Source organism: Acomys russatus, chromosome 19, assembly GCF_903995435.1.
Source record: "Acomys russatus chromosome 19, mAcoRus1.1, whole genome shotgun sequence".
Classification (NCBI taxonomy): Eukaryota; Metazoa; Chordata; class Mammalia; order Rodentia; family Muridae; genus Acomys; species Acomys russatus.
The window spans coordinates 41,124,773-41,151,450 of NC_067155.1; the positions used below are offsets into that span (position 1 = coordinate 41,124,773).

General features: G+C 49.4%; 1 protein-coding gene across 1 annotated transcript in view; it reads right to left on the reverse strand.

The window, feature by feature from the left end:
- The window catches only part of Srrm3 (serine/arginine repetitive matrix 3), a 68,814-nt gene that overhangs the window by 3,201 nt on the left and 38,935 nt on the right, over positions 1-26,678 (reverse strand). Inside the window, exons 4-12 of the mRNA XM_051161312.1 lie at positions 16,281-16,409; positions 16,122-16,202; positions 15,693-15,722; positions 14,424-14,486; positions 14,294-14,329; positions 12,808-12,858; positions 12,350-12,457; positions 11,718-11,895; positions 288-634 (exon numbers count right to left, since the gene is read on the reverse strand). Of these exons, the coding sequence (XP_051017269.1) occupies positions 288-634; positions 11,718-11,895; positions 12,350-12,457; positions 12,808-12,858; positions 14,294-14,329; positions 14,424-14,486; positions 15,693-15,722; positions 16,122-16,202; positions 16,281-16,409 (1,023 nt within the window). The remainder of the gene's footprint in view (positions 1-287; positions 635-11,717; positions 11,896-12,349; positions 12,458-12,807; positions 12,859-14,293; positions 14,330-14,423; positions 14,487-15,692; positions 15,723-16,121; positions 16,203-16,280; positions 16,410-26,678) is intronic.

Consider the following 26,678-nt stretch of genomic DNA (forward strand, 5'->3'; position numbering starts at 1 on the left):
GGGGCTCAGTGGTCTGGGTTGAGAGCCAGGAGAGACAGAGGTTGTGTGTGGGTGGCAGTAGGGATCCCTGAGCCCAGCCCCAGAGGAGATGGGGCGTCGAAGGACGAATTAGGGATTCCATGTGGAGTCATTAACAAGTGGGGGCTCCTCTGGAAGTGATGAGTGGGAGAGATGTATGTGGAATGTTGAGAGAGGAACCCTATGTGGAGTGATCAGTGAGGGGGTTCCATTTAGGGGTGGCCAGTGAAGGGGTATTCCTGTGTAGTGCAGGCAGGAGGTCGGCTCACCTTTTCCCGTGTCCGCCGTGGCCTCGGTCGGAGACCGGTTCCGGTCCAGGGCCCGGGGCGCCGCCGCCAGAATCGCTGCTGGAGTGCGCCCCGCTGAGCGAGCGGGACGAGCCCCGGGGCGGCACGGGCTTTGCGCGCCGGCGCCCCCTGCGGCGGGGCGCATTGGCCGAGGATCGTGATCGTCGTCTCCTCCTCCGCCGGCGCCGGCGCCTGGCAGCCCCTCCCGCGGCGCGGCCCCCGCGGCCTTGCGACGACGGCGCGGAGCGCGGACTCTGGCTGTCCTTCCCACGCGCGGGCGGCGTGGGCGCCGCAGCCGCCTTGTCGCAGGCCCGGGGCGAGCTGGGCTTCTGACGGGGAGAGAGGCAGAGAAGGGCACGGAGGGGCGGAGAGGGGACGAGAGAGGCCGGGAGGGATGCAGAGGGGACCGGAGCAGAGGGAGTTGCAGGTGCAGAGAACAGACGTGGGGGGGGGGGGGGGGGGGAACGACATTGAAGAAGCAGAAGAGGGGTGAGTGAAAACGGAACGGAGAGATGGAGAGAAAAAGAGGAGGGATGGGGATGGGGTGGAGGGGGATGTGAGAGGGCAGTGGGGTAGGGGGAGAAAAGGAGAGAGGGCTTTCACCGGGCCTAGGCCGCGGGCTGTAGCCCCGGAGCATCGCACACACGGTTCCCGCGCCTGCCCTGCCTCTACCTCTCCTGAGTGTTCACCTTCTGGCCTCAACATAGCAGACCATGCAAGGTTCTCGGCATGCATAACACAAGAGGGACGGAGCGGTGGGAATGGGGGCTGCAGGGCAGGGGGGAGCTCCAGGATAGGGCACCAGAGGGGCTGGCATTGTCCCCGCGTAGGGGACAGACGATTTCCCCCCCAGTAGAGAGAAGAGAGGTACGACACTGGTAGGTCAAGCCAGGGCCAGCCCACCAGGGCCAGGCTCCCCCAACCAGGGTAAAGGGCATGGGGGAGGGAGGGTGTCACACGGCACACAGATGGGGGAGGGGCAAGATAACTGAACTCAAAATTCAACCGAAGAAAAGGAGTCAAAAACAGAAATCAAAAAAGAAAACCAAAATAATAAATAATAACGGAAACAAAAACCACAAATGTCATTATATACCCAAATAAAAATGATCTGCTGGGGAGCCTGACTTTATTATTATTATTTTCTGTTAATATTTGACTTTGTTTTTGCGACCCTGCCAAGAGCTCAGGGGTGTTCAGTAGCTGACCGACTGTCTTTCTGTTTCTCTTTTTCTTTTTCTTTCTTTTTTTTCATTTCATTTCTTTCTTTCCTTTTTTATTTTTATTTTTTTAACGTTCTGATTTTTTTTTTTTAAGTCCCTCTTGGTTAACGTCCACTTACCAATAAAGTGGCACTTCCTCCTTTAGTAGGTGAGTTGTGTAAGAGAAGGGAAAAGTGTGGTAGCATAAGTTCATCATTAGAGTCACAAAAATGCAAGAGAGACAGAGAGAGAGAGAGAGAAACGCAACCACCCCAACTCTAGGCCCGAGAGGAGGCCGATTCACCTCTACAGGACCAGCAATGACCAGCTCCTTGGGCCTCAGCCAGTGCCCTTGGCTGGCATCTGCATAGGGCTGTTAATTTAGTTTTTCCAAGAGTGAGTTAGGACCAGAGAGGGAACCTGACATGATCCAAGGTCCTGGCCGGGAGCTAAGAATCGAGCCTGCCACTACCTCAGTACCACGGGGGTGGGGGGTGGGGAGTGGGGGGTGGATGGGGCGCAGACAAGTTAATTTGCCCAGTCTAGACCTTGGTTTTCCCATCCGCACAAAGAGGATTTGTTTTGTTTTGTTGTTGTTTGTTTCATGTTTTTGCTTCCCAATGTCTCTTCCAGGGTAAATAGTCCAGGATTCTCTGGTTGTGCCCTCCCTAACCTCCCCACCCTTACCGGCACATAAGGACCCTCCTGGCCTTGGGCCCCAACCTTGGAAGAGCAGATGCTGCTGTTGTTCTTGCTATTCTGTTCCCAGGTCTATCCCTGACACTTCCACCGTCATTACCCAGCTGGATCTGCTGTCTGTAACCTCAGGTTTGCTTTTTAAAGACAAGACTCTCGATATGTAGTCTTGGCTAACCTTGAGATCCACTTGCTTCTGCCTCCCAGTGCTAGGATTAAAGGTATGCACAATCATGCCAGCACACATTCTTTTATTCTTTCTTTTTTTCTAATTAAAAAAAAAAAAAAAAAAAAAAAGATTATTTATACAGTGTTCTGCCTGCATGTACACCTGCATACCAGAAGAGGGCACCAGGTCTCATTATGCATGGTTGTGAGCCACCGTGTGGTTGCTAGGAAAAGCAGTCAGTGCTCTTAACCTCTGAGGCATCTCTTCAGCCCTTCCCCCACCCCCCCACACACACTTTATTTTTGAGACAGGGTCTCTCTGTGTAGCCCTGGCTGTCCTGGAACTTTCTCTATAGACCAGGCTGGCCTCAAAGGTATGTGCCACCACCGTCCAGCTTGTTTTATTTTTCATAAAAGGTCTTACTGTGTAGCTTTGAACATGAATCCTCTTCCCTCAGTCTCCTGAATGCTGGGATTACAGGCGTGTACCATCACTGTTGGGCATAATCTCAAGTTTCAGCCTAAAACAAGACACTTAAGTCCTTAATACTATTGGCTGAGGAAGGAAGAATGGCTCTACTAAGGGCCAGTCAGACAGTTCCAGGTGCTAGAGGGGTCTGAACTGAGTCCATTCAGCTGCCTTGTCTCCTTCAGGGGATCCTGCATGGTTTCCTTGGCCTGGCCCTCGATGTTTCCGGCGGAGGAGCTCAGGGGCTCAGACCTCCTCAGGGCTCCATGGAGCCCAGCAAAGTGCTAGAGCCAAGAACTGGGCCTCGGTGCTGGTAATGCACAGCCAATTTGTGATAGGTGGCTGAAAAAAACAAGAAGCACTAGCCATAGCAGGTGAGCACGAGCACGCTGTGGGAGCCAATGAGGCCATGAAGGCTTCTCCCAGGAGAGATGGTCTTTCTCCAAAAGCAGCGGCAAGCACAGGTGACTAGACTGGGTATGACCCCACTGAGTGGTCTTCACTTCCAGATCCACTCCGGGTAGGCAAACCGGAGGCTGGTTTTGTTTTATTGTAGACAAGGTCTCATGTAGCTGAAGCTGGCCTGGAACTCTGAACTCTTTCATCTAGTTGAAGTTCTGAGTTTCTCTGTGTAGCCTTGGCTGTTCTGGACTCACTTTGTAGACAAGGCTGGCCTTGAACTCCCAGCCATCTACCTGCCTCTGCCTCCCGAGTGCTGGGATTATAGGCGCATGCCACCGCACCTAGCTGATTAGAGGTGTTTTTAGGCAGTGCTGGGAATCAAATCCAGGGCTTCATGCATGCATGCTTGGCAAGCAGTCTACTGAGTACCCTATTTAAAAAAAAAATCAGACAGGGACTCATGTAGCCTAGGCTAGCCTCAAATTCTCTATGTAACCAAAGATGGCCTAGAACTCCTGAAGATTCCTGCCGCTGCATCCCAAATGCTGAATTACATGTCCAGATTATGCCATGCCCAGTCTGAGGCTGGTTGTTGTAAAGATACTTTCATTCTCAAAATGGTATCCCCAGGAGAATCCTCAGCTCGTCTCCCCACCCCCAACAGACAAGGAACAACGTCTCACAGTCCCAGGCTGTACCAGGGGGTCTCTCACTGAACTTCCTTTTAGGAGGCAAGTGAGAAAGACGTCTCTAGGATCTTCAAATGCATCCTACGCCCAGGGCAGTCAGCTTGTCAAGTAAGCAGAGATATCTGGTAAGGGAGCCTTAGGAACAAATGCATGGTAACTCACAGCCCAGGGTCACCATGGACCCCTCCTTTAAGGCTACTCTGGTCAGGGAAGACAGCAAGACCAGTGGTGATGGACTGCCTACTGGCATGGGAACCACAGTCTGTATCTCAGCCAGAGAGCTGACTCAAGGCAAGGAACAAGGGTCAAGGAAGAAGATAAGTCAGACACGTGGGCAACCCCTCCCACCCTTTTTCCCTGTCAGTACTAGGGATTGAACCCAGGGCCTCATGTGTGCTAGGCAAGTTGCTCTACCACTGAGCTACAGTCCCAGTTCCTCCCTCATCACTTTTAACAGGGTTTCATGTAGGCCAGTTAGGACTCAACATATAGCTAAAGTTGACTTTGAACTTTAAAAAAAATTTTTTTTAAACTAAAAAGGTGGTTGCTTACCCCAGTAACAGTCATGTCACCATTGTGTCGGTGGCCACATTTTGCCAGACACTGAACTTCTGTTCCTCCTGCATCCCACCTCTATCACTGCCGGGATTACAGACATGAACCATCATGCCTTGTTTATGAGTTGTTTGGCTTATAACCCAATGCTTCATGCACACTAGGCAAACACTGGCAGCTGAGCTACATCCCCAGGTCCATGCAGAGCCACCTTGACTTCCCACTGTCTCAAATTGGAAGTGGGGTAGACTATTAGAAATAGGAAGGGTCTGGATTAGATAGCTGAATAACCCCCAATAAGCTTCTGTCCCCAGCCACTGAGGTCCAAGCCAAGACGGTGGCTCCCTACCTTGTAAGTCTTGAAGGCTCATCTTTCCATCATATTCCTCTGATTCCTTTTGAGCCTACTGACCTCAACCCCCACCCCACCCCCACCCAGGAAGAACCCCTTGAAGGGATTCAAGTTAATGCTGGGAACTTATGCTAAGTCTCATACCAGGTGGGTGCTAGAAACCTTGTTGGGTTGACCTATAAAGGAGTTGGTCTGTATGCCTTCCCCCCTGCCCCCCAGACTAAAAAGATCAGAGTAGGAGAAGTCCTGGGGTCAGATGGAGAGGGTCCCCTGCAGCCCAAGGACTCCTTGAAGGCGGCCAGTCCACTTATCCCTCCAGAAGCTTCCAAGAAAAGGTCACCATGATCCTGCCAGAGGTTCTGCCTCATCCTCAGCTTGGCTGGGTCTTATTCTTCCTGGGGGTGGAGTGAAAGCCAGAGTTTATGGGCTTCCTTCCTTCTTTCTTTCCTTCCTTCTTTCTCTCTCTCTCTTTCCTGTGTGTGTGTGTGTGTGTGTGTGTGTGTGTGTGTGTAGAGGGCTACTCGAGGAGGCTGGTTTTCTCTTTCTACTGTGTGAGCCCCAGGAATTAAACTCAGGCAATTAGGGTTGGTGGCAAGCAAGCATCTTTACCCACAGAGCTATTTCAAGGATCCAGGGCTAGTCAATTAAGCCAGGCTGGCTGACTAGCAAACCCCAGGAATTGTTCTGCCTCTGCCTTCCCAGATCTAGGATTAGAAGCACAAGCCACCATCATTGGCTTTCTTTCTTTCTTTCTTTTTTTTTTCTTCCAGAGCTGAGGACCAAAATCAGGGCCTCACGCTTGCTAGACAAGCGCTCTACCACTGAGCTAAATCCCCAACCCCATCATTGGCTTTCTAACGTGGGATCTTGGGGCTTGAACTCTGGTCGTCATGCTTGCAAAGCAAGCACTTTACACACTAAGTTATTTTCTTGGCTGTACTAGTGACATCTCCCCCCCACTTTTATAAGAAAAATTTGAGGGTCAAAGGGGAATAAACATCTAAAGGATAGAGAAGGGACAAAGGTAAGAAAACACCTGGATGATTTGCCTTTGGTCCTCCACGCAGCCCGGGACAGATGGCCTCTATCTTACTCTGTTTGCCCTTTGTTGAGATGCAGGGGACCTTGAAGGCAGGAGCCTCACAAGTCCTCCTCCGCCTGGGACACTTCTCCATTTCAGACTCTCAGCACTCATCCCCCTCGTGAAGACTGACACTGTCATCTCCCACCCAGCAAGCACAGTTTAAGACAGCTAGAGTGTTCTGAGGCATGAGCTGTCCTGACCCTTCCTGGCATAAACATGGGAGAAGCATCTAACCCTTCTCTCTGCAACGCTGAACACGGAGGGTTATGGAGATCTCGCAATGGCTACTGGGAGCTCAAACTTCTGTGACTACTTTCAGGCAGAACCGGGAACTGCTGGAGGAAGGGTGGGGGCAGTGGGGGTCCCTAGGGACCCACTTCTGACTCTGTCACTTTCCATGCAGCTAGCTGGCCACTGGAGTGGCGATCATAAGTCTCATGTGCTATAATGTTCCTTCTACCTCGAGTCACTCTGGCCATTAGCGATTGTGTCTTCTAGGTCACTCTGCATCAAGGGGATACCATTAAACTTCTCCAACTTGGAAACTCAGAAGAAGAAAGGACACAGGAGACTTGGCGGAGCCCCTGTTCTGGGGGTAGGTAAGCTAAGATGTTGTACCATTCTGAAAATCACCCCCAGAGAGTCTTGGCCAAGTAGGTTCTCAACATCCAGTGCCTGCCTGACCTCTGAAGTCACTCCATGGCCACATGTAAGTCACAGAGCTGTGACTTAGTCCCAGTGGTATTAATGCCCATTGGTATCCCAGACCCCTGAAGCTTGCACCTCTGCACTCCACTGTGCTGTGGTAATAGTACTTGGCCTTAGTCTAGATTTCATCCCGTATAGTCAGCCCCAAAGTGTGCAATGGGACTTAACTTTGAACTTGACCCTCAGCTAGAACTTCCTTCCAGATGTGGAGGGCAACAGGCCCTCACAGCCTACTTTTCCACTGCTTACTGTCTAGGTGGGCCCTGGAGGACTAGAGTATGTGTGACCCAAGTCCCTAACTAGAAGCTAGCAAGGATGAAGGGTGAGAGGTTCAGCAACCATTCAAGGCAGTAGTAATCAAATCGGCCCCCCTGTAAGCACACAGTACAGGCAGAGACACGAAGGTTGAATGTTAAACCACATACAGGTGTGCTCAGCCAACGAGATGAGAATGAAGGGGCCGTGGGGGATGGGATCAGGAGGTGGAGAGGAAGAAGCAGAGGTGGGGGAGATGAGAGGGAGAGGATGAACCTGCAAAGTCATCAGGGCTGAGGGCGGGAGAGTGAAAGAAACCAAACCGCAGGCCAGGGCACTGCAGTTCAGTGGTGGCTCGGTTTGGAGAAATGGTTAGTTAGAGAAAGACAGACAGGCAAGAGAAAATAAAAATCAAATCAACTTAGAGCTAAGTGGAGTTGAGAGAGAGAGAGAGAGAGAGAGAGAGAGAGAGAGAGAGAGAGAGAGAGAGGGATTTAAACTAAGCAGAATGGCCAGACTTTTCTGAGATGAGAGCCAGGGAACGAGTGCACAGCTGAGCTGGGATACCTACCTTCTCAGTGGTCAGGGACAGGGATGCAACAATAAAAAAAAAAAAAAAAAGGAAAGAAAAGAAAGTCTCTGCACAGGGAATGCAGGACAATGGTGACTTCAAATGGACCCCTGCTTTGAGCCAGCAGAGGGAGAAACAGCCTGCCCTATGGCTTCTGGGTGCCACCTCAGGGATGGAGAGGGTCACTTGTCAGCCATCTCTATTGGGTTCCTTATTTGTTTGTTTATTTAAAAATCTTTAACCATAGGCTCCAATAGCCAAGCTTTCCTTAATTCTTTACATAACAAACTCCCCAGAGGGCATGCATGCAGCAGCTGAGGATTGCAGAAACCACAGGGTGGATAGAGAAGGGGCAGGTAGCTTGGGAGAGAGGCCCAAATCAGGAGGAGAGAGATGGAAAGGGAAAATAGGGACACACACACACACACACACACACACACACACACACAGAGAGAGAGAGAGAGAGAGAGAGAGAGAGAGAGAGAGAGAGAGAGAGAGAGAGAACAGAAAGGCCAGAGGAAGGCTGGTTAAATGAAGCCACTGGGAAGGATGGAGCGGGAGAGGGAGGAACTGCATATTTAAAAGGAAAAACAACCACCAGTTCAACTTGGAAGAGAATCTTGCCTCTCAGGCTTCTCTCTAATCTTATTTTAATTATTTGCTTTTTTAAGACAGAGACTCACATAGCTCAGGCTAGCCTTGAACCTCCTATGTAGTTGAGGCTGGCCTTTAATACCCAATTCTCCTGCCATCTACCACTCAAGTGCATGGATTCCAAGTGAGCATCAGTACTCCTGAATTTCATGTGGTGCTAGAGGTCGAATCCAAGGCGTCATGCATATTAGGCAGACACTACCAACTAAGCTCCACCCATCTCTCTCTTCCTTTCCTCCTATATTGCTAGGGCTTGAACTCAGGACCTGGCACATGGCAGGTAAGCACTCTGCTACTGAGCTACATCCGAAGCTCTCTTTTTGCTTTTGATTTTTTCTTTCTTTCTTTCTTTCTTTCTTTCTTTCTTTCTTTCTTTCTTTCTTTCTTTCTCAGCTGAATTACCAAGAGAGACCTTAACTGGCCTTGATCTTGTGATTCTCTTTTGTCAGTCTTCCAAGTGCTAGGATTGCAGGTGGGCACCACCAGGCCTGGCTGTTTTTCATATGGAGGATTTCTTTTCTTTTTTCTTCTTCTTCATCTTCCTCCTCCTCATTATTATTTGGCAAGGACACGAATGGCTCATTGCCAAACCAGAACAACATTTTTCTCTAGCCTACAATGCCTAGCTTGGAAAAATTTACCTGAGTTAAATTTGTAGCTACCTTCAGACCCCTCCTCGAGGCTTCTTTCTTTTTTCTGAAACAGGGTTTCTGTTTAGGCCCGGATTTCTCAGAACTTGCTATGTAGACCACACTGGCCTCAAATTCAGATATCCATCTGCCTCTGCCTCTGAGTGCTGGGATTAAAAGATGTGCATCATCACCAACCCAGCTCTCCTCCAGGCTTTCTAAAGAGGTAGGGCCTGACACTGGCTTCTCCTGCCTGTTCCCAGCACCCCGTTAGTAACACAGGATAAGGCCCTTTCTCTGTGTGTGGCCCCTAGCTTCTTGCAAGGTCCTCTGTGGACTCAGAAACACCAGTGTTATTAATTTAAAACTTAGGATAATTCCAAAACGTTTTCTGGGTTAAACAAGAGGCTAACTGCCCCTCCTTACTTAGCAGGTATAGTTGGTATGGCTGCTATTTTTTATTTGGAGTTGTGTTCCCTTTTAAATTCTGATCACAAGAGAAGAAAGTATATAAAGGCATGGGCATGACTAATATAGACTTAAAATTCAAACGCCATCTCCGCATTAGAAGAAAGGCTTCCACAGTAACACACACAAAAGCAAAGTTCTAGAACACAGAAGAGAGAGAAAAGGAAAAAACAAAATCCAAAACAAACCCAGAAAGATAGCTTGCATTTCGGTACATCACAATTTTTTTTTTTTTTTAAAATAAGGAAAAACGAAATACAAACAAAAACCAAAATAACAGGAAAAAGTGACATAAACTCCCCCACCCTCAGCTAAACAAGATATGGAATTATAGTATTACCACGTTTCAAATGGGAGGCTAAAAAACAAACAAAGACATAGGTGGGGTTAAAAAAATGTTGAGCTTCTCTTTTTTTCCGTATCTTTCTTTCTCTTTTTCTTAGAGATAGTGTCTTAAATACCTACCCCCAGCATTTATGCCCAAAGACTTTTTTTTTTTTTTTTTTTTTGAAATGGTGAAGGCTATTGACACCCCAGCCCTCCCTCCATCTCACCTTTCTGGGTACAGGAGAACCAGTCTCTTTAACAACACTCCCCTGCGCCCCCCCCAAGAGTTTTGTTTTTGAAAAAAGAGGATCCTCGTGGGAGAACCAGGTTGTTCAAAGTCTCAGATTGTGCAGGACGAAGGGGTGAGGGGTATAGTCTTCAGAGTTATGCTTTGTGATAAGAGTAAACAGTGTTCTTGGAAAACTCCAATGGCCATGTGAAAATGGAGTCCTGTTTGGGCAGGAGATGCAAAGTGCTTTCTAAACCAGTGCTGACTCCTGCACAAGCCATCTAGTTACTGTTGCCATTTTGTCTGTACCTGCACATGTCTAGCTACTGTAGCCATTTTGTTTACACGTGTACAGGACCCTTGTGCAGGGCAGTGTGCATGGAAGGAAGTCGCTCAGATTTCTAAGACCCCCACATAAGGGATCAGAAATGGGATGGGACCTACTTTCTACTCTGTTTTGGAAAAAAAAATTCCTATGTTTGGAGGTTTCACAGGAGGCCACAGGTGGGAGACTTTGCTGGTAGCTCTTTGTGCTCAGGAAGTTTGGAGAGGGCCATGCTGTGTTTCTAGGTTAGGCCATCAGTTCCAGCCCCTGCTGGCTGCTGTAAGACACCCCTTTGTCCCCTCTCTCATTCCCAAGACAGATGCAAGGGACATCAGTGTCCTTCTTAACTGGTGGTCTAAACACAGCCCCAGGAGTCAGGCCAAGAACCTGGCATCCTTTCCAGGCAGCACGGTCTGTCTGGAGGCAGATTCTTCCATAGAAATCCTGAGGATGAAAGCTTTGTGCCCGCTTCCCTTCACCTTCCTCTCTGACATCACAGGAGGAAGAGTATTTCAGAAAAGGAAGGGAGTGAAAGAAAACAACCAAAAAGGAAAAAATAAAAAGAAACCGACAAGTACAGGTTTGTGTTGGCTGCTGAGACCTGAGGTCTGAGGAGAGGCAGCTCACCGCTTGGATGAGGCATCTTGGACAGTGCATTGTGGGAGTGGAAAAGAACCCGCCCCCCCCCCCACTATCATACCCCAAGTTCCTGAGCACGCGCAGTGGCCCTGTCAGCCCGACAGACAACACTCCCGCTGAGGGGCCTCAACCTCATGCTCCGATTGACAGACAGAGGGAGGTCCACAGACCCTCCTATGGTCTGTGGGGGGTGGGCGTGGGGTGGGGTGGGGTGGGGTGGGGGGAGTCTGGTGTTTTGTTGCCTTCCTATGATCACCTCACTTGCCGGCAGATCTAGAGGTAATTTTGTCCCTCCTGAGGATGGGTGGGAACAGTCTGTGGTAGGAGTAGTAATGGTAGGAGTGTTATGGCTGTCCCAGTAATGGCACGCCTGGGAAGTGAGGCTGACGGGTTTGAGATACCGACTGGTCCAAGTAACTTGGGCCAAGTAGAAAAGCAGCACATTGCAGGGTTCCAAGAGAGAAGTGGAAAGGGCTAATGGAGGGAGTTAGGCGAGGGAAGGACTCAGTGAAAGGGTAAGTGCTTTGGTGTCACATGTCACATGACACCCACTGGAGTTTGAGTCACTGCTCTCTAGCTCCTGACTAATGCGTTTATAGTCCATGCCTGCTCCTGGAAAGCAAGAAACCTCGGTTCGCCCCACAATGGCCTACCTCAACTATTCCTAAGGTCAGGCCTTCTCTGACCTTCACTTTGCCAAGCACGAAAGTAGCCTAGGCCTGCAAGTGCCCACCCCCAACCCCTCACCAGACCACCAGGCCCCGGTGGCAACAACAGCCAAACGACATCCGACCGAGCAATCCAGGCGACTCCTGGAACCCGGTGCCCCTTGCGGAGCACAGGTCGGAGGGCTGGGAAGGGAGAAAGCATCTGTGGGGGTCACCCAGTGACCCATCACGACCCTGCCCCTCCAGCTACCCGGCCCCACCCTGCACGGCGCAGCCCGTGCAAGCAGCGAGGAGAACCCTCTGCAAAGCCAAGCGTACGTACATCGAGCGGGCTGTGCGCCGAGCCCGAGCGGCCCGCGTGCGCTCCGCTTCGCTGCCTGCTGCCTCCGTTCTGCTGGGGCGACCCCCATCCGCTGCCGCCCGATGGGGACGGCGACCGGCTCCCGCTGGATCTCTGGCTGCCTGTCTTCCGCCCGTCATCTCGATGCTTGGGGCTCAGCCTGGGAGAGCGGAGGAGTGGGGGGAAGCCGGCGTGGGACGCCCCTCTGCAGGCGACCTGGTTCCCAGCCCGAGCGAGCCAGCCCTGCACTGCCTCGACTTCCCATTTAGGCTCTTCCTCCAGGTGTGCATCAGCTTGCCTCTGGCTGATGAACTTTGGTTCTGAGCACTGGCCCTGCACCTCAGCCCTTAGGGTCTCAAACTTCTCTCCATCCTCGTGTTAAACTAAATACTTTTTGAGACAGTCTCGTGCAGCTTAGGCTGGCCTTCAACTCTACAGCTAGTCTAGAATGACCCTGAATTTCTGATCCCCGCCTCCTTCCATCTTTAAAGTGCTAGCATTGTAGTGTGTAGGGGGGCGGAGTTTCGGGGGTGTGTGTGCCAAACCCAGAGCTTAGTGCTCACCAGCCTGCCGCGAAGCATCACCTTTTGAACCCGCCCCAGGGTTCAGCCTACCTGCTGGGTGATCCGGAATCGCTGTCGTGTGAGGACATGGAGAGGCTGTGAGAACTGACGCTGCTACGGTGGTGAGACCTTCGGCCCGGAGGAGACTCAGTGTGAGGCCTGGTGTGGGCAAGGAAACGGAGGGGTGTGGGTGAAAGGGTCAAAGGGCAGAAAGGATGGATGGCAAGGGGCACGAGCTCCACCAGTCCTAAGTGGCCATTGGCTCACTGGGCTTCCTCGGCGAATCTTTTGTTGTTGTTGTTTTGTTTTTTTTCGAGACAGGGTTTCTCTGTGTAGCCTTGGCTGTCCTGGACTCACTTTGTAGACCAGGCTGGCCTCGATTCTCTCCTAATCTTAACTTGTCTGTCTAGCACGATTAGGGAGCTACCCTTTTTGGTTTGAGGTTAAGTTTAAAGAGGTTAGTTTTGGGGTGCTAAAGGCCAGGTTTGGAGGGCAGAGGGTGTGCTTACCTCTTGCGCTCTTTGTTTTTTTCCTTTCTTTTGCTCTTGAGGCTTCGAGATCTGCAGGAAGCAAAGATCCCAAATCTGAGTACAACGGAGGACCCGAGAGTGAGCACAGAGCGCTGGAGCCCCACTGAGCTCAGGAGCAGAGCTAGGGTTTGCTCTTTCTGAGCCCTGAACCTCCCTGGCTGAAAGGACTCTAACCATCTCACCCCATAGGGTACAGCCAGGCTTCAGGAAGAGGGGTGTGTATGCATGTGGTGCTGGGGGACACTTAAGCAGGAGCTTTGCCACCGAGCTATGACCTTCCGCTTTTCGTATCAATATTGTGTGAGCTCACTCCACCTCCCATCCCCCTCTGATACCACCAAATCCTTTCAAATCCGGAACAAATATAACAAACACCGAAATGTACTTCCTACAAAAGAAAAGGAGAAAAAAAAAAAAAAAAAAAAAACCGAATAGGAAACGATGGGGGTGGGGGTGGGGTGGGTGGGAGCAGCTCGGCTTGTTTTGGGCTTCAGTTTCGCCAGTAGTTGATGTTGCAGTTACAGTCCTGGTCAGAGGGGCTGTACATAGGGCAGTGGCCACTAGGGGGCAGAAGAGGCACACGCTGCCCATCCATCTTGGGAGGGAGCGAGGAGGGCAGAAGCGGGAAACTGGGGGAAAAATATAAAGTGTAGAATGGGAGAGTTGTTTAGATTTTCTAAACAAAAGGCCTTCCGTAAATTCCACCAAGGCAAGGGCCCGCAGCCTCTGCGCCTGCTCAGGGCTACAAGGAGGGAATCTGGCTCCCAGGGTAAGGGTGCAACTGGCTCACATCTTTTGATGCGTTTTTCTACTAGCTTATGCCTGGGTCCCCTTTTCCTCCAGGCATCCCTGAGGCCAGCGCCATGGCCTGGCAGTCAGGCCTGTAGAGGGCTAGCAACTTATATGCCAGAAACTCCATCTTAGCCACAGCCTGGCCATCCTTTCCACCCGCCCCTTCCCCTCCGCTCCCCCCCCCCTTCTACACACTGAGGCACCCCAGTTCACAGAGATGCTTTGGCCTGGCACGCCCCTTTCCCTGCAATTCAGGCTCCCCGATGGCTTCCATCTTCCAAGAGGGCACCTCCAGACACTCTCTCTGGACACAGGACTTGCAGTTCTTTCTGGAAATTCTTGGGGGCTTTTACATGGAAGCTGAACTGAGGCAGGCAAAGGCTAGAAGCATCGCGAAAGACCGGGCATGGTGGCGCACGCCTTTAATCCCAGCACTCGGGAGGTAGAGGCAGGCGGATCGCTGCGAGTTCGAGGCTAGCCTGGTCTACAAAGTGAGTCCAGGACAGCCAAGGCTACACAGAGAAACCCTGTGTCCTGTCCCCTCAAAAAGCTTCTGAAGTGGAGGATAGAGCCAGACTGGACTCTGGGAACCCCCTCCCCCTCACTTCGGTGGCTTTAGTCCCTAAAGGAGACCAGGAACCTCTGTGTGACTGCCCAGAAAAGCACGGCTCACCTGTATCGTCTCTTCCTCCGGGACCCAGAATCAGACCTGTGGGGGTGATAAGTTCTCCATGGGAAAGGGCTCCAGGGAGCACTGGCCAGGGTGCTGCCGGCTGTGGGGTGGGATGGAGAGGGCAAAATACCTGTCTCGACGGTGTTTCTTCACACTCCTCCTCTTCTTGCGCAGGGGAGAAGCGCTGCCACAGCTGTGGATATAGGGGTGGGCACTAGTGAGCTGGGCATGGAGGGAAGAGGATGGGTATGGCTGAAGGGGCTTGGGGTATGGAAGCTGGGAAGGGGTCTCAAGCTATGAAGCCCAAAGCCCATGGGATCAGAGTGGCAGGACCCCTAAAATTGCTGCCATTGCCTGTCCTTTTAGCCACTTTTTTTTTTCTTCATGTGTGTGTGCAGATGCCTGCATGTCTACAGATAGGTACTATCCACATAATATTTATTTCTTGTTCGTGTGCACATGGCAGGGTGCATACACGCAGCTCAGAAGTTCTCTTCTCCCACTATGTAGGTCTTGGGGACTCTGCTCAGGTCATCAGGATTGGTTGCAGGTTTCTTGGCCTGCTGAGCCACCTCCCCAGCCTCGGTGTTTTCTGAGTCAAGATTTTTCACTGGCTTCCAGAACTTGTTGACTTGGTTAGGTTTGCTGGCTAGTGAGCCTTGGGGATCCACCTGTGTCTGCCTCCTCAGTGCTGGGATTAGAAGCCTGTGTCCCACACTTGGCTAGTGTGCGTGAGTATGAGAGGGGGTGGGGTGGGAGGAAGGGAGAGAGAGAGAGGGAGAGAGAGAGAGAGAGAGAGAGAGAGAGAGAGAGAGAGAGAGAGAGAGAGAGAGAGAGAGAGAGAGTTCCAGGGGTCATACTCAGATCCTTAGGCTTTCAAAGCAAGCGCTCTACTGTTTCAACTACTTCCACATATCCTTTATGTTGTTTGCTTGGTTTTGATTTTTTGTTTTTTGTTTGGGGGGGGTTTTGTTTGTTTTATGAGATAGGGTTTCTCTGTGTAGCCTTGGCTATCTTGGACTTTGTAGACCAGGTTGGCCTCAAACATACAGGTACTTGGTTATTTTTTGTTTGTTTTGGAGACAGGTCTTGTTGTATGTAGCTCAGGCTAGCCTTGCTCTTAAGATCTTCCTACCTCAGCTTCATGAGTGGTGGGATCACAAGAGTGAGCTCCCCTGTCATGTATAGAGGAAGGGAAAATGGCTTTTTTGCTTGGTTGGTTGGTTTTCTTACAATGGCCTGCCCTCAGGATTTCTGGGCTGGGTATACAAGTACAGGCAGAGAGTCCAACCCTGAGGTGCCATGTCTTGTCCCTGGAAGATGGCTTTGGGTTCTTTCCCACCCACAGATGCCCCCACCTTGCACCCCAGCCCCTGTTAGCCCCACCCCCAACACTGACCTGCATTCTGACTCTAATTTCCTCTTTTTGCTGAGGGTGGATGCCAGAGAGAAAGGACAGACAGATGGACCCGGTTAGCTAGTGGCCCCAGCTTGTACCTCAGGACAGAGGAGGGGGGGACACAGAAATGGGGGAGTTGTAGTTGAGGCCAGGTAATGACCCCCTTCCCAGAAACACACACTTGGGATGATGTTTGCATGAACCTTGGGAGGATTGGTCTACACACTGGGGCGGGGCTTAAAGCGGGGAGGGGCTTAGCTAGTGGGCGGGACTAAGGTGGAGGGGGTAAACTGCAAGAAAGGGAGAGGCGCAGCTTTAAATTTGTGGATCCCAAGTGTAGCGTTTGTGCCCGTTTGTGCCCGTGTGTGCCCAAGATGGGCACCCCAACGCTCCTCCCCGCTTCTCTCTGGGGCCATGCGCCGCTCTCACCGGCTCCTCCGATGACTGCCTTTCTTTTTCTTCTTCTTCTTGGGAGGGGGCGATGCGGAGCTGCTGGACCAGTGCTTGGTCCTGGGCGAGAAGGGGCGGCGGGGACGGTGAGGGAGGCGGCCCCGTGTTGCCCTCCCCTCCGCCACGGCGGCCGCTCACCTGTACCCTCGGTGTCCGCGGTAGCAGGCGACCGGGCAGTCGCAATCCACCGGGCCATCGTCCTCATCGAACGGTGGGTACTCCAGGCCGGGCTCTAAGCCTTCCATCCGTCGTGGAGTCTCTGCCACGCTAAGGAGAGACATAAACGTTGCCCATCTGCCTCTAAGGGTGGCCTTCCCGCTGCTGCAGCCAAGGCATGGTGCTATGGCCTGGCCTGATGGCCTCTGGGTTATTTGAGGCTGGGGAGAGGGGGCTGTGTTTGGGACCGGAGGGCTTGCCATCCTCAGCCCTTGAAGGGTCTGAGGAAGACCTGAATAACCCAAACTCCGAGGCAGTGATTTCCAAAAGAGAAAGAAAACCTAAGCTTAGCTCAGGCCAGTTATATCAGCTATTAGGAATGCTGAGGCAGGAGGAGCTCAAGTTCAAGGCCTGCCTGATCAACCTAGATATGGATGGGTGAATGAATGAATGAATGAATGAATGAGGACGCAACTTCGAGGGCACTTGCCTAAAATTATCCAGGAAGGGCTTAGCTTCCTGGTGTCAGTTGTATAGTACCTGACCTTTGGGAAAACCCTGAGTTCCATCCCCAGTAAAACACACACACACACACACACACACACACACACACACACACACACACACACCGTCCTCAAAACTAAAACAAAACAAAAAATTGGGAATGCAAAGTTGGCAAAGTGCTTGCCTAGCATTCATGAGGTCCCGGGTCCCATTTGCAACATATAACATATAAGCTGGCTGTGGGCAGGGCACACCTATATATCCAGCACTTGGGAGGTATCGACCAGATCAGGAGTTCGCGGCCAGCCGGGTTACAAGACAGCCTGTCTCAAACAACGAAACAGCTGGATCTATCCCGTTCATCAAACTCCTCCTTACCTCTCATCAAATCTTCTCGCTAGGACGGTTAGCCCCTTGTCCTATCCTGGTTGTCCCTACTGGTGCGCCTTTCCCTTACTTGATTCCTTACACTTTCAAACAGCCCCTCCCCCACCGCTGACATCTGCCTTTCCCCATCCCTGTGCGCCCCCATTCCCTTGTACTTCCCCTCCCTCCTCCTTTCCTTCAGCCTCAGCCTCTGAAATATTCATGGCCACTCCTCACCCTCCCTCCCCTCTGAAGTCTCCAGAGGCCTTCTGCACTTCGAAGCTCCAGCTGCCGGCTGTCTCTATCAATCACGGCTGGCGCCGGAGGGGGAGGGTGGAGGCGTCAGCTCTCTGCCAGCTCCTGCTCTGTATCTCAGGACTCTCCACTTCACCCAGCAGGAGCCAGCCATTTCCGGTCCCTATTCCCAGCTCCTCTGCCGGCCGGCCCCCACCCCCCCAGGCATCCTCAGCTGCAGATGTCTGGTTTGTTGATGGTGTCTGGTCCTCAGGGACTCACAGGAGTCCTTATCTTGAGGGCTCTGTCCTTAAGCCTCTGTGTGACCTAGGACCGGGTTAGGCCCCTGGCCTCTTCTTCAACATAAGAATTCTTTGGCAAGACCGCCTAGCAGGCCCACAGAGGAAGGGGACGCAGGCTGTCCTGATGAGACCTAATAGGTTGTCCCCAGACAGTAGGGGTAGGAGGGGCCCCCATCAGCAGTCTAGGGGGAGGGGAATAGGCAGAAGAGGGGGGAGGGTGGGAATGGGGAGATAAAAGGGAGGGGATAATAATCGGTATATAACATTAGTAAATTATAATAAATAAAATATACATAAAATTTTTTTGGTGTTTTTTGAGACAGAATTTCTCTGTGTAGCCTTGGTTGTCTTAGACTCGGTTGTAGACTAGGCTAGCCTTGAACTCACAGCAATCCACCTGCCTCTGCTTCAGTATGCCTACCTGTCATGTCATTGCCTACCTGCCGTGGGGGTGTGGCCCTGCCCAGTATATAAAAGGACAGACCTACCTTACCTCTCCCTCTCTTCCTCTTCCTCTGACTCTTGTCTCTGTCTCCCTCTCTCTCTCTGGGGGTACCCCTCCCTCTTTCCTTCTCTCCCCATGCTCATTTAATAAACCTCCTATAATCTAATATCTGCTGCCTGGTATCGTATCATTTTCTCATTATTAATTATAAAATTGGTGCCGTGACTCGGATACGAAACCCAGAGGACCATTCTGTTGTCTAAATTTCTTTTTCTAAGTACTATCCTGCTCCCCCACTTCCCACTGCCTGCCCAGAGCCACCTGTAAGGAAGCCAACCCAACCATCTTTTCAAGACTGCCACTGAGACTGTGATTCTAAGCTGAGGTAAATTTCTAAGGCTTTGCTCTGCCCCGCCTCCCCCCCCCCCCCAGCACAGAGCGCAGGTGATTCACTCTGCCCCATGGCTGGGCAGCACCCCGCTACAAGTGGTGCTGTTCGTGGTGAACCCTGGTGTGTGGACTAGTGGACTTGCCAGACTGTCTACTACCGGTAAGGCAATGCTCACCGCAGAGTGTGATCAATTTTTGGGACCCTCTGGTGCGAGTGACTTTCAGCTGGCTGAGTTCTGCCAGCCACTTGCAGGTACCCTCTCTGTTGCTATTGCTATGCTTGCTGCACAGGCTCACACCCTGCCCCCACCCCATCCCCAGGGTACATGTGGGTAACCCTCCGGGTTTGGGTTATTCCTGCCTCGCTAGAGCTAGACCGGGAACACTGAGCTTAGCCACCCTGAGTCACTACAGCCTGGTAGCATTTAAATCTGCCCACCACCGGTTCCTCACAACACGTGACAGTCATCATGTTGGTTCCAGATGGAGGGGGTGGAGCATTTGCCTTCCGTGCCATCTTTGAGGGCAGCCACATGACTGGCCACTATCTTTGTTAAGGACAACCACATGACTAGACTGCCACCTACTTCCTGCCGCGGCCCTGGCCCCTCTCCCTTTCCCACAGCGGATCGCCAGGGGCTGTGTGCACCATCTCTACACTTCCTAGGTCCTGTCTGCCCGCAAGCGGACCAGGGAAGGCCAGGGGCGAAGTCAACCCTCTGCACACAGTGACTGGCTCCAGGCCTCGGAACCAGTGCTAGCTTTGCTAGTTCAGTAAATTGTGGGCTCAGAGAGTCAAATATGCCTGGCTCTCAACAAAAAATACAAAAATTGTCTCTGATTTTTTTTTTCTGCTCTCAAAAAAAAAAATCATACAATTGTTTATTGGGTGTGATGTTTGGATGATATATAAAACTTAGCATCTGTTTATTTCCTTTTCGATTAAAAAAAATATTTTTATTGTACCCTGGTTCCAAGTGTTTCGTATTTCAAGATTATGTTTTTACCCTGATCCAAAATGCTTATATCTCTAATTTATGTCTTTACTAATACCTAGACAGCTGCCCTGGATTCAGCTATAGGCTTCCTGGCTAATGAGTTTGATATGTTTTTTAAAAATTATTTTATAATGTTCTGCTGTATTAACGATCATTTCTTTACAATGCTAAAACTTGATTTGTTATGCTCAACATTCATTCCCAAAGCCTAAAAATTACTGCCTGAAAACATGTTTAACTCTATTTTCTAAAGAAACTGTCCTCTTTTTATGAACTGTGTTTATGTTTTTTTATTTAAAGATTTATTTATTTTATTTATTGCATATGAGTGCTTTATCTGCAGAAGAGGGTATCAGATTGCATTACCCTCATGGTTGTGAGCCACCATGTGGTTGCTGGAAATTGAATTCAGGTCCTATGGAAGAGCAGGCGGCGCTCTTAACCACTGAGCCATCTCTCCAGCCCCTGTGTTTATGTTTTTAAGGCTCCAACTTAACAGAGATAAAATGTAAACTCCTAGCTTTAATTATTGAGGTCTTATAAATGATCAAGTCCTTTAACATGTATTTTTAGTCATGCTAAGAACCAATGTGATTAATTATATTTTCTAGGTCAAACATAAAATGAGGTTTTGTGTTTACAAAGTATAGTTTAGAGCAGATAACTAGATACAAAGATCGCTTAACTCAACTATTCTTACCCTCAAACTTGTCAGAGATCTGTTGAATATGGCATTTAACATGTGTGAATTTATTATTAAAAAACAGAGATTCCCAGATCATAACAGTAGTTCCCCAAGGTCTCAGAAGATTTGGACACAGTGGCAGGTGACTTCGACCCTGGATTGTGGTATCCAGAAATTTGAGCAAAACTGCTCCCAACGTCTTGCCCTCTGCTATGACTCAGTCTTACTGTGGACAAACTGGACACCCAGAGAGTCTCATGTTGCTGAATACAAGGTGAGTTCAGTCTCTTCCATGTTCACCTTCCACAGAAACAGCCTCTCATCCTGTGTGCCTGATACAAGACTGTCTCTGCCCATGGTGCCATGCTGCCACAAGAGACAATTGGGAATACTGTCTATTTACTGGAATATGACTAACTAGTCATCTCTGTCATTTTTATTAATACAGGGTTACAATTTATCCTTCTCAGGTCTCTGATCACATTGACAGCTAAGCTGATGTTAGTTTGATATTTAAAAGGACAAATAGATTTGCCTTACTCACATACCTCAGGTTAAAGAGAAACACGCTTCAGATTCCATCCCATTCTTTTAGCTAAAGGACAATGACTATTCATAGCAATTTCACCTATCAGAAGTTCAAATTAGAAAAGAAAGCTTCTAAGAAAATATCGGAGGGTCCAAGAAGGTGTTTTAAGGTTGATACATGCAAGTTAAGAATGTTAGAAGGTCAGCTGGGCATGGTGGCACATACCTTTAGTCCTAGCCCTTGGGAGGCAGAGGCAGTCGGATTCCTGTGGCTGTGAGTTCAAGGCTAGCCTGGTCCAAGACAGCCAAGGATACACAGTGAAATTTTGTCTTGAAAAACAAAAAACAAAACAAAACAAAAGAATGTTAGGAGGGCTAAAAAGAAAAAAGTGTTCCAAGAAGGTGTTTTAAGGTTCGTAAGTGCAAGTTATAAATGTTGGAAGGTTTAAGAAAGTGTATTAAGGTTGATACATGCAAGTTAAGAATGTTACAAAGTCTAAGAAAGTGTTTCAAGTTGGTAAATGCAAGTTATGAAGGTCAACGTGTCTAAAGGGGCACTTTATTTCTTCCTGTTGCTATGCTGTTGTATTAACTGTTCAGAGTGTTGACACTGATCGCTGGAGCTCTGCTTTACTAATCTAACTATGGCAAAACATTCCACTATACAATCTTATCATAGGTGCAAGATTTTAAATTTCCTTTTGTTTGTCTTTTTCTTAATATGTCTCTCACTGTGCTTAAATTATAAACCTCCAAGCCGGGCGTGGTGGCGCACGCCTTTAATCCCAGCACTCGGGAGGCAGAGGCAGGCGGATCGCTGTGAGTTCGAGGCCAGCCTGGTCTACAAAGTGAGTCCAGGATGGCCAAGGCTACACAGAGAAACCCTGTCTCGAAAAAGAAAAAAAAGAAAAAAATTATAAACCTCCAGTCTTCTAAACAGAGGGAAGAAGCCCCTCTTTCATGATGTGGACTGATGCTAAAATTCAAGATCAAGTGAGCCTTTGCCCTTTTGCTCTACAGGAGACTTCTGTCCTCCCCATGTCACTGTTCCACAGATGTCAGGAAAGTGCCACAAGGCTTCTGCCTTCCCTAAGCTCACCTCAGTATTTTGTGGTGTTTTTTTTTTTTTAAAAACAAAACAAAACAAAACAATTTATTCATTTATTATGTATACAATGTTCTGCCTGCATGTACACCTGCAGGCCAGAAGAGAGCATCAGATCTCATTATAGATGGTTATGAGCCATCATGAGGTTGCTGGGACTTGAACTCAGGACCTCTGGAAGAGCAGTCAGTGCCCTTAACCTCTGGAGCCATCTCTCCAGGCCCTGATTTTATATGTTCAAAAGCCATGTATGGTGGTACAGGCCTTTAATCCCAGCCCTTGACAGGCAGAGGCAGGTGGGTCCCTGTGAGTTCAAAGTCAGCCTGCCTATGCAGTGAGACCCAGAATAGCCAGGGCTGCATAATAAGATCCTGTCTCAAAAACAGATGGACAAAGAAGAAAAACAAACAAACAAAACAGAAGGAAAAAGGAGAAGAGTAACCCACCAATGATGAGGTGAGTTAAACCTGAGGCCAACCTCAAGACTGATCCAGAGGGGAAGTAGCTCAGCTGTCACCCTGCTGCTCAAGAGATAGGCAGGGTGGTCACAAATTACAAACACCATGCTGTCCCTGACAGCCTTGGAGCCAGCACACAGAAATTTGGCGGTGATAGAGAGACCAATATGATCCTCTTGCCTCCACAGAACCAAGCACCCCCATCCATCCTTTAATCCAAACCTCTCTGCTCTTCTTCATCCTGAAGCTAGTGGCTTCCTCCCATCTGCCTCCCTCCAGTGACACGTCCAGCCCCCTTGAGTTCCATCACCTCCCACACAGCTCCGCAGCCACACACATGCCTGACGTGTAAAACACAGTCTTTAGGGAAACTTGTAAAATGTAAGGACATTACAAGTGGCTTGTGGGTGAGCTGGTGGGAGGAGGGAGTCTCAGTTGATGCAGACCTGAATGCCGCCATGAAGGGTATTTGCAAAATCAAGTTGCTCCCTTTGGACAACGCCTAACACAAGATCTTCCTGGCATTTGTAACTGCCCGGTTAGGTTGGACACTAATATCCCTTCATGCACCCCTGGCTCCCCGTTTCTTCCCCATTTCTCTGATGGCTCCATCTCTAGGGCAACTTCCTCTGTAACTCTTGACTTTACTTGAAGTTTATTTCATGTGTGTGTGATTGTTTTGCCTGCATAGGCTTATGTGCACCATGTGCATGCGGTGCCTGTAGAGGCCAGAAGATGGCGTTAGATCCCTGGCATCGGGGTGTGTGTGTGTGTGGGGGAGTGGAGTGGGTGAGGAGTGGGCGGCGATCCTGCTCCGGGAGAGCTGCAACAGTTCCTCCCACAACTCAACTGGGTGCCAGAGACAGGATCTCTCACTGAACCTGCCTCTCTAGTGCTTAGCTTGCAGATGCACGCCAGCACACACGGCACAGATGGCTTTTATGCCACTGCTGAGAATCCAAATGCAGCTTGTCCCACCTTGGAAACAAGCATTTGACCCACCGAAGCCACGGCCCCAGCCCCGATTTATTATCATCACGTTTAAGCATTTACTTTTTGTGTTGTATGGCCTCATGTTCTGAACACCAGACTTCATTAACATTTTTTTGCTCTTAAATCCATGTCTGTTACCCAGTTGATGGTTCGTTGTGTCTATGGGATAGGGGACTGGGTATGGGAGGATGAGAGTGTCTTTCCACTACAGAGGTGACCAACATAGGCATAGACAATTGGCTATGAAGTAAAAAGGTATATTGAGGGCAGATGCAGTGGCACTCACCTGTGATCCAGCATTTGGGAGGTGGAGGCAGGAGGATCAGGAGTTGAAGGTCAGCAAGCTGGAGGCCAGTCTAGGCTACATGAAACCCATTCTCAAAGAAACTACAGAGGGGAAATGGGGAGATGGCTCAGTTGGTAAAGTGGTTCCCGTGCAAGCAAGAGGACCCAGGTTCGATCCCAGCACCCATGTAAAAAGCTGGGTGTAGGAGTGTGTGCTCATGTGACTCCAAGCATGGAGGAGAAAGAGACAGGGCAGTCTTTGGAATGTGCTGGCCTGCCAGTCTAGCCTAATGGTGAGCTCCCAGCCAGTGAGAGTCTGTTTAAAAAAATAAGGTAGATGGGAATTGAGGAAGATACCTAGTGTAGATCTCTGGTCCCACGCATATGTCCACACACACATACACGTACATACACACACATGGAAGGTTGCTCCTCACTGGCTGTTCTTCATACCAACTTTTTTTTTCCTAATCAAAAAGAGACTTTGGGGGGTAATTTTTATTACACAGTGATCTGCCGGCCTCTGCCTCCCAAGTGCTGGGATTAAAGGTGTGCACCACCACGCCTGGCTTATTACACGTATTTATTTATTTATTTATAGTGTGTGTGTGTTTGTGAGTGCATGTGCGTGCATGCACGCATGCATGTGGTGTGTGAGCCTGTGTGCTACAATGTGCCTATAGAATCAGAGGATGGCTTGCTGGGTTTTATTCTCTTTATCTGCTATGTGGGTCCTAGAGATCAAAGTCATAGCATCAGGCTTAATAGCAAACACCTTTACCCACTGAGCCGTTTCCATGACCGGTATGCTGACACTCTGGTTACTTAACTGGCTTTCTTTTCATTTTTTCAACTACTTATTTATTTGTTTGTTTGTCTATATGAGTGTTCTATTTGCATGTACGACATAAGAGGGCATCAAATCCCATTATAGATGGTCATGAGCCACCATGTGGTTGCTGGGAATTGAACTTAGGACCTCTGGGAGAGCAGACAGTGCTCTTAACCGCTGAGCCATCTCTCCAGCTCCAACTGGTTTTATTTTCCATTAGCCAGGAGCATATTAGTTCAACCAGCAGGTGAGTGAGCTGGGCCTTCTTTTATGCCCATCCACTCAGCCATCATACCGCCTGGCCTTACAGTGGGCTTGAGTGGTGGTAGAAACAGGGATGGATGGGGCCTGCATTCTTGTATCCCGTGCTCCACAGTGCAGGGCAAACATTGATCCTATGTCTATTATGATAATTGCTAGTGCGGGTGCCAGACAGCATTTTGAACACTTTCCATGTATTTATCTCATTTAATCATTGAGTATTCAGAACAAGCCTTTGACATGGGAACTGTCATTAAAATTCTATCTTACAGATAAAATGATGAGGTTCAGAGAGGCCACACTACGTCTAAAATTAGACGTGTTGAGAAAATGATGAGACTTTGTTCACACTGTGTTGGGAAGTAGCTTGTAAACACTGCCTCTGTGAGCCTGCCTGCCCAAGCACTTTGCTATATTGTATAACCACGAAACTTTCCTTTGTTTTGTTTTTTGTGGGGGTTTTTTTTTGTTTATTTGTTTGTTTCGCTTTTCTCCATTTTTGAAACAGAGTGCCTGGTTGGTGAGATGGCTTAAAAGGTAAAGAAGGCGCTTGCAGCCAAGTCTGGCGGCCTGAGTTCAATCCCTGGTGCTCAAATGGTGAAAAGAGAGAGTTGATACCTCCACATGCATGCCATGGAGCATGCACATTTACACAGACAGACAGACAGACAGACAGATGGAGCATGCACATTTACACATACGTACAGACAGACAGATGGAACATGCACATTTACACAGACAGACAGATGGAGCATGCACATTTATACATACATACATACATACATGCATACGGAACATGCACATTTATACATACATACATACATACATGCATACGGAACATGCACATTTATACATACATACATACATACATGCATACGGAACATGCACATTTATACATACATACATACAGACAGACAGACAGACAAATGGAACACTCACATTTACACACACACACACACACACACACACACACAGAACAAAAAATCAAAATATGAATAGGTAGGCTATGGGAGGAGGTGGACCTTTGGGAGGCGGGGCCAGTTGAAGGAATGTCTTTGATGGACATATCTCGTCCTTCTCCCTTCCTGTCTGGCAGTTTCTGGCCTCAGTGATGTGTGCCATCCATTCTGACATGCTTCCTCTGCCCCAGTGAGTTAAAGCTGTGATATCTGTGTCACAGGACCACAGGTCTGGAAAAGTAGCAAACACACTGTGTTCCCACCCCAGCCAGCCATCTTCTAAAAGGAATCGTCTCCAAACAACATTCTGCTTTCTGCCAATATCCTTCTCCTGGCTTCCAGCTTTTGTCAGGCCAGTTCTGGACATGGCAGTGGGTATAGGGCTCTGACAGGAGTCTGGAGAGAGGACTGTCACAAGAAAGGACCATACACGTCAACACAGGGGGCCAAGAGGGATCGCTTTCTAGGGGTGATTTCCCCCCTCTGTTGTGAAGCCAGTGTGAACTCATAGTAACCCCCAAACATGCAGAGGGTGGAGCCGCTTCAGTCTGGGTCTGCCTTCATTGTTTAAAAATTCTTTAAAATTAGATTTATTTGTTTTATTTTATATACAAGTGTCTTGCCTGCCTGTTTCTATGTGCACTGTGTACATGATTGGTGCCCACAGAGGTCAGAAGGGGTCATCAGGTCCCCTAAACTGGACTTAGGGACAGCTATGAACCACCACGTGGGCACTAGGAATGAAACCTGAGTCCTCTGGAAGAGCACCATGTGTCCCCCAACCACTGAGCCAACTCTCCAACAATCTACGAACAATCTACTCCTGTTTAACCACGGGACCTTCCAAATTTGGGGGTAGGAGTATATTTATGTTGTAGAGAACTTACCTAACATGTCCCTAAAACACTAGTCTAAAATTCATGGAAAGTCAAGACTGGAGGGCAAGGTATAAATGCAGGGACTCGGGCCTTTATACAGCCTGAAAGAAACCTTACAGTTGGCTAGCAGAATGGAGGTAGCCCGGAAGACAGGAAT